Source organism: Nematolebias whitei, chromosome 13 (genome assembly GCF_014905685.2).
Source record: "Nematolebias whitei isolate Nwh7 chromosome 13, NemWhi1, whole genome shotgun sequence".
In the NCBI taxonomy this organism is placed as follows: Eukaryota; Metazoa; Chordata; class Actinopteri; order Cyprinodontiformes; family Rivulidae; genus Nematolebias; species Nematolebias whitei.
In genome coordinates this window covers 21,850,628-21,858,458 of record NC_056510.1, presented here as the reverse complement: position 1 = coordinate 21,858,458, position 7,831 = coordinate 21,850,628, and the positions used below count along the sequence as shown (strand labels likewise).

The following is a 7,831-nucleotide window of genomic DNA, read 5'->3' as shown; positions in this document are numbered from 1 at the left end:
TGTGTATATATATATATATATATATATATATATATATATGTGTATATATATATATGTGTATATATGTATAAAGGTGTTTTAAACCCTTCCCACACTCTTGCAGTATTCTTAACAATGTTTCTAATTTCTAAACACTCTAAAAGAGCTCGGAAAGTCATGATTTCAGCTCCTGCCTCCTCTGCTCTCAGCCACCTGCAAGTGCTCTTGGCCACGCCCACTTCTCCACCCTGCGTGGTGAACAGCTGATCAGCTGCAGCTCTGGGCTGCACAAATGTGTAGCATATTCTAAATTATTTTAAATAAAAATTCCATGCCTATCGTGCGGCTCATCCATCAATCAGCCAGTTGTGTGTCATGTCCAATCTTATCTTGAAAAACCGCGATGGAGCGAGTCCGCGATAAACAAACCACGAAGTAGCGAGGGACTACTGTAGTTCTAAAAAACTTTAAAAGTTGCTCCAGGTGTTGATGTTGTCTTTTATGGTTTATAGCCTCTCCACCAATTATATAATTTAATAAATGATGATTGGATTAGAGTAGCATTGCTATCATTATAAATATTATACAATACATTATTAGTGTTTTTCAGAAATATCTCATCAGAATTGCCAAACTCATTCTCTATCAATATTGCAATTAAAGAAATCTTATTGTAGATGAGTTTTAAGAAATCTACAGGTTTTTTTAAATTCCTCACACATTCAACACTTACGACAGCTGTCATCCAGATGGCAGGTGAGGTATTTAAGTTGTACAAAGTTGAGCGACTTTACCAAGTTGTGAGAAAGTGAAACATGAAGTGACGGAAACAAATTTAGCATCATTAAGGTGCAGTGTTGCCCAACACAGTGCATTGACATTTTGTTCTCAATGATAATGTTAACTGCTGCAAACAGTTTCAAACGTCTTTGTTGACAGATGCTTTTTCTTTATTCAAACGAGTGTAATCATCATTGTAATCATTTTAAACTTTTATTTGTGCTATGTTAATGTTCATCAGTTTTCAAGCTCTCTAAATGACATACTTATCTCTTCCTCTTTCTCTTTTTATTACCTAGAATTTCAAAGCTGACCCGGAGGAACTTTTCACCAAGTTGGAGAGGATAGGGAAAGGCTCATTTGGAGAAGTGTTTAAAGGCATCGACAATCGGACTCAGAAAGTTGTGGCCATTAAGATTATTGATTTGGAGGAGGCAGAGGATGAAATAGAAGACATTCAACAGGAAATCACAGTGCTAAGCCAGTGTGACAGTCCCTTCATCACCAAATATTTTGGTTCCTACCTAAAGGTAAGCTTTACTGGCACGGAGATTCATGTAATAGTTTTGTTAGTTTATGTTTGGCGTAATGGAAATGATAATGGTGTTCCTGCAAGCATGAAAAAACAATATTGGTCATTAAATAATTGAAATGGGTAATGGAGTAAATATTGCCTGTGAAAAAAGGCACTTTGAGGTTGTAGTGAACCTTTTGGACGGTTAATGGTGCAGTTTTATAAGTGCTAAAACATCTGAACATTGTGTTCCTTAGGTCTGCACTTCAGCAGCAGCAAGAACTTCATGAATGTAGTGATAGCACCAGATGTTACCGTTAAATTATCAGTGTTCATATTAGTTCTGGGAAAAACAGAATCTTTATACTTGCAGCTAAGTACAAACTGATTTTTTTTTTATATAATTTTAAAACTCAAAAATCTTTAAAGGCTGAGAGTCAGTCAGTGAAGTAAATGTTTATTTAGATTTAGTGTATGTTTTGAATATGTTTTAGTGTATTTGAATGTACATTACAAACCAGTTTCATATCATCCAAAATGATGTGACCAACTAAAACAAGAAAAGGTTTAGTCACCTGTAGCCTGTTCACACCATGGTTGTGTGATACGACTGCAACTACAATTATTTTTGAAAAGGCCTTTGGTCATTCACAAATGAACCAATCAATCTAGCCAAGTCCTGCAACAATTTGTGCATAAAACATAAAGTCAGCACCACAAAAACAACAACATAATAGTGACGCCATTTATTACAAAAGATCTCTGCATGCTCCACCCCCTTGTTTGTTCATACTCATCAACTCTGCACTATGACTACCACTGCTGTCTTTTTAAAGACATATACAGTAGTCCCTCGTCTGTTGCGGGGGATCCGTACTCTGAAGACCCGCGATAAGTTAAAAACCCTGAACTAGGAATAGTAGTACAAATAGTAAGAAGTTTATTTTAGTATGTATGTATGTATGTGTGTATATATATATATATATATATATATATATATATATATAATATGCAATTGCCTTGGCAGGGTGCTCATGTCTTGGTGGGGTTTTTTTGTTTTGTTTGTTTTTTTGTTTGTTTGTTGTTTTTTTTTGGGGGGGGGGGGGGCATGTTGGGGGAGACAACAATTTCGGTAGGTGGGGAGCTTGACAGGGCGGGGCACCCTCCTTGGATAATGATAAGGGAACCACTGTAGCTGATATGTCTCTGAATGCAGAGGTGGGAACGTGTCAGGACGAATGTGTTTCAGGCCTGGCTTTAATGGAGGCTTGGTTGACTAGAAGTTGAAAATATTTTGTTAGAAGCCATGATATATTGTGGAAACATGTTTTTTGTGCTACATGTGAATATGTGTACAGTGAGTCACAAAGCATTATACTTAAGTGGAAAATAGTCTTACCTACATTATATGAACCATTTTGTGGTTGAATAATGACGTAAATTCAACAATGCAGCCTCTTTCTGTGGGTGTTGTGTGATGGCATAGAAGTATTTATTTCATGTTTTTTCGTAAAGGTCAGAATGCAGGGCAGTAGCAGACATGAATGGTGACAGAAAGGAATAATGTTACCTGTAATATAATCTGGTGTTTGGAGGGAATACTGCTGCAAGAACTGTAGTAGAAAATATAATTATTTTATTACTAATTGACCAAGTTTCCTGAAAATTCTGAATGACCCAAAAAGAAGTGCCTGTTTTATTTTAAAATATCCATTAATGTAGAGTTTTAGACAAAGAGGCTTTTGATTTATTTGGTTTTTACATGAACACTTTTTTATTAGTGCTGAATTAAAAGTCATTACCGTAGAAGTAAGGATAAAACATTTTTATCAAATTGTTTAATATTTAAAATTTCATTCCCCTAAGGTGTTGTCTCCCACACACACTGTGGTTTCTGTCTGGGTAACAAACCACATGCTTATGAAAGTTTTATGGTAAACATACTGTTTGTATATGTATTATGTTCATGTTTTTGTTCTTGAGCAATATAATTGTCTGTGTGTGGTCCCAACTCTGAAGTGCAACAAGAGCATGACGCATGAACTCTGCAGGAACAAACGCACCAATATAATACAGTATTTCTGCCTGCAGCATTTTATAGAATGAATCAACTTATAAGTCTTTAGAACAGACTGAAATTACCATTAAATTTGGAATAACCATTTTGAAAATGAAAGCTGCAATTTGCTACATTTATAAACATAAAAAAACAATAAAAGACAAATCTTTGATATCACATAATGCATTTAGACTATTTACAGCCAAACTGTACATTTATAAGATAAGATAAAACTTTATTGTCTACCACAACTGTGACAGAAATTCTCCTTTGACATGCTCTACATTCATCATACATACACAAGAACCAACAATAGAACATAATAATAAAAAACACTATCACCATTAGTTAACACTATTAAGATGTGTCTGGTATTTAAAAATGGGAAATAATATGAAACATTTAGTGCCTGCTGGAAAAATTTAAGACATGAATTGTTTAATCACCAACTCATTTCCGAAATAAAAAAGTTTCTGTCAGCTTAAGCAGCAATTCCTAATTTTGTTGCTGATGTTTCTAAAACATTCCCTTCGGTTCTGCTGCTACTAGTGGACAAAAGTTGAAAAGGTGTTGGTCCTTGCGCTGATGGCTCTTTGACCAGTAGAAGTTGTGCAAGTCATTAAATAAGGGTTACTGTGTCAAAAGTTAGACATGTATTTTAATTAAGAGTTCAGCTCTTCTGCAAAATGCTTTATATTAAAACCCTAAGAAGGTAGAACATTAAATACCCTTTTAGTTTTACATGTTTGTACACGTTTGAGCTGCTCACCACCAGCTGGAGAGCAACCCACTTGTGAGAGTATTTACAACAGTTATATTTAATGGAAATTATTTGATCAAGTTCCTGTAAAATATGACGGTGGGAGCTTTGTGCGTTCACGTCTTTTGAAAATTGCGACTCTAAAGGCTGTTAGTTGATCGTGAGTCATTTTGTCAGTCTTAAAAGTTCAAAAGAAACAACAGTAAAACAAGAAATGCAAACATTTGTCAAAATAAATTGCCTTACTTGTATATTTTTAAGTAGAGAGATGAAGCTCGGCAGTGTCTCTGTTCTCCTGTTGCAGCGTCATTGAACCCGACTGCTGTTTTGTTTTTCAGGGTACAAAATTATGGATTATTATGGAATATTTGGGTGGAGGATCAGCTCTTGATTTGGTAAGCTACCTGGAAGTGACTTACGGGGAACTCCTCATCGTACTGCATGCTGTTGGTTTGCAGTTAATTATGACAGTTTTGTCATTTTGGCAACACGACCTCATGGATTTCTCCATTAATTTAGTTGGAACCAGGAGCCCTGGATGAAACACAGATCGCTACAATCCTGAGGGAGATTCTGAAAGGGCTTGAATATCTTCACTCTGAGAAGAAAATACACAGAGATATCAAGGGTAAATATGATGCACAACACAACAACTAAGTATTTGTTTGAATACTACATTGGGTTGATTGAACAACATGGTTTTATCTCGTTCATCAAACTGCAGTGGGGGTTTGTTATGTCTTAGTTTCAGTTTTTATCAGGAAGGGCGCATTTATTCCACAACCTTACGTGTCTGAATCAGATCGTCATAAAGTGTGGTCTGTTTTAAAGAGATCAGATGAGGCTTAACACTTTATTTAATTGCTGTTTTAGCTGCCAACGTGTTGCTGTCCGAGCAAGGCGACGTGAAGCTGGCAGACTTCGGCGTAGCGGGCCAGTTGACAGACACGCAGATAAAAAGAAACACTTTTGTTGGAACGCCTTTCTGGATGGCACCTGAGGTCATAAAGCAATCTGCCTACGACTCAAAGGTCAGTCAGCGTTCTCTTACCCTGTCTTGTATTACAGTCAGAATTTAGTGCTGAAACGGAGCTGTGTTTTAAGATAAACGTAAACCATAGTGATTAAAACAATTAGGTCGTGGTGAGAAAAGTTTTGAGTAGAAATTGTCATTAATTTTTTTATTTATTTCAACACTTCGCTGACTTTGGTGTGCAGGAAGATTTAAACTCTGTTCAAGATGTCTTTTTAGTCGATGAATGACTCAGTGCCTATTATTGGAACAACCTCAACATGAGTCAACACTGATGCTGTAACACCGTCTTTTATTCGCAGTTTCCTCAAATATTTCGACGTTGCTTTAGTTAAACCAGTTTAAATGTCATTTCTCTGTTTTTCTGGCACTTTTGTAGAAAAATGTGTGTGACTTTGTGCCATTTTAGTAAAAAATAGTTTTCTCCTTTTTTTTTTTTTTTTTTGCATAGGCAGACATCTGGTCATTAGGTATAACAGCTATAGAGCTGGCTAAAGGAGAGCCGCCCCACTCTGAGCTTCATCCCATGAAAGTTTTGTTCCTCATCCCAAAGAACAACCCACCGACACTGGAAGGAAACTACAGTAAACCACTTAAAGAATTTGTTGAAGCCTGTTTAAACAAGGAGCCCAGCTTTGTACGTTTAACTGAGCATTGCATGAAAACAGAACTAGATTTTTTTATCCCTTTCACTAAATTGTTTTGTGTGTTTTTTTTTCTATAGAGGCCGACAGCTAAAGAGTTGTTGAAGCATAAATTTGTTAGGCAAGCAAAAAAAACGACCTACCTGACAGAGCTGATAGACAAATACAAGAGGTGGAAATCAGAGCAGTCGCAGAACGGCTCCAGCTCTGATGATTCTGATGAGTAGGTTCTGTACACATCATCATTCAGTTCAGTCAACATGTCTGTTCACACCAAGCATTCTGATGATGCCTAATCCTGTTTCACTGTAGGGAGTTGGAAGGTAAGGCATCTGGAGGTGGCAACTCTAGTGATAAGGATAAATGGAACTTCACCTTCAAGGAAAAGGACTTCATTCAGGTTCCTGATAAAGTTCAGAACGGGGAAGCTCAGCGTGTGGAATTAAACAGAAAGCAGGTAAGACCAAATCTTCTGATGTAGGAAAAAAAATCATGACAATTTTTCTAGTTTTTCATCAACCTAAATGTGTTTAATGGCTTCTATGTTTCTTTAACTTTAAATAATTCTCTTTTTAGGTCCAGGAAAGTCCAAAAGGCTCCCCGTCACAAAGCCTATCGTCAATATTTTCTCCATTGTTCTCCGAGGTAATACAACCATTGACTTACTGCCCATTAAAATAAATGTCTATAGTTTAAAGCAATGCTGTTCAAATAATTGTTGCAGCTCAAAGACAAGGGTGAGACGAGCAACGGCAAGCCGGAAGCTGCAGAGGAGCTGAGGAAAGCTATTTTCCTGGCAGATGACGTGCACCCGGGGATCTGTGACTCTCTGGTGGCTGAACTACTGCAGAGACTTCAGAGGTTCGGGATCTTTTGATCAAAGCTTTGTAAATTTGAATGGATAATTTTTTTAAATTGAAAGTTGTTGAAACAAAGTGAGGAAGAGCAATCATTTTAAAGTGACCTTTGTTGCTTTTCACTTATGGATGACTGGATGATGTCTACACTGGACTATTGCAGTGGTTCATTATCTGGACGTCCAGAAACTTCTTGAAAAAGTCTTGAGTTGATCCAAAATGCTGCTGCCAGAGTCTTAACTGGAGTTAGTAGCAGAGGTCATATCTCTCCAGTTTTAGTTTCTTTCTGTTGGCTCCCTGTCAAGTCCAGAAGTGAAGTCAAAATCTTACTTCTAACCTACAAAGCTCTCAACAACCTAGCTCCATCTTATATTACAGATCTTATTGTTCCATATTTTCCTAACAAAGCACTTCACTCTCAGACTGCAGGCTTAGTTGTTGTTCCTAGAGTTTCCAGAAGCAGAATGGGAGGAAAATCTTTGTTATTGGGCTCCTCTTTTTGGAACCAACTTCCAGTTTCTGTCCGTGAGGCTGACACATTGTCCAGTTTTAAGACTGGGCTGAAGACTTTCCTTTTTGATAAATCCTATAGTGACGAGAAAGTGCATTTATTCATTGTTGTAAGAAGTAGCATGTTTTGTAACTTTTCATAAACCATTTCCCATGATGTTCCATAATCTTTAGCAGAGGTGAAAATATATTTTTAAAACTTAAAACTTTGCCCTAATCTGCTTGTTCAGAAAAACTGAGTCTTTGCTTTTAGAACCACCAAGACTAATGAAAAAATTGAAAGTTTGCACTTGTCATTGTTTTCACTTGTTTTAAGCTGGCGTGTAAATATTAACAGGTCGGCTCTGATGTTTCACAGGTTTTCGGTGCCTCAGGTGGCCGCCACTCAGTGACAGGAGAAACCTTCCAGTCTGTTCTACTTTCCAACCCTGGTGGCAGCAGTCAGATGTCCTCTGACCTCCAAAAGCTGAGATGAAGTCTCCTGAGAAGGTCTTCATCGCTCGTTAGCCTGAAGCAAACCCCAGCACACTTACCGTCTGTTTGTACGCTGTCACAGCACCAGAGGGTTCTGTTCAGGCCGGTCAGTGGTTGCCCATTCAGCTGCCACCTGCTGTACGATGTCTCATCTGTGTACCTCTTTCTCAGCTGCTTGGTTTTGAGTATATATATATATATATATAAAAAAATTTTTTTGG

At 37.3% G+C, this 7,831-nt stretch overlaps 1 protein-coding gene across 1 annotated transcript in view; it reads left to right on the top strand.

Moving 5' to 3' along the window:
- Positions 1–7,831, top strand: part of stk24a (serine/threonine kinase 24a (STE20 homolog, yeast)) — an 11,384-nt gene extending 3,553 nt beyond the window's left edge. Inside the window, exons 2-11 of the mRNA XM_037686470.1 lie at positions 1,059–1,289; positions 4,431–4,487; positions 4,612–4,720; positions 4,966–5,123; positions 5,577–5,762; positions 5,850–5,992; positions 6,082–6,233; positions 6,344–6,414; positions 6,494–6,630; positions 7,495–7,831. Of these exons, the coding sequence (XP_037542398.1) occupies positions 1,059–1,289; positions 4,431–4,487; positions 4,612–4,720; positions 4,966–5,123; positions 5,577–5,762; positions 5,850–5,992; positions 6,082–6,233; positions 6,344–6,414; positions 6,494–6,630; positions 7,495–7,528 (1,278 nt within the window). The 3' untranslated portion in view covers positions 7,529–7,831. The remainder of the gene's footprint in view (positions 1–1,058; positions 1,290–4,430; positions 4,488–4,611; positions 4,721–4,965; positions 5,124–5,576; positions 5,763–5,849; positions 5,993–6,081; positions 6,234–6,343; positions 6,415–6,493; positions 6,631–7,494) is intronic.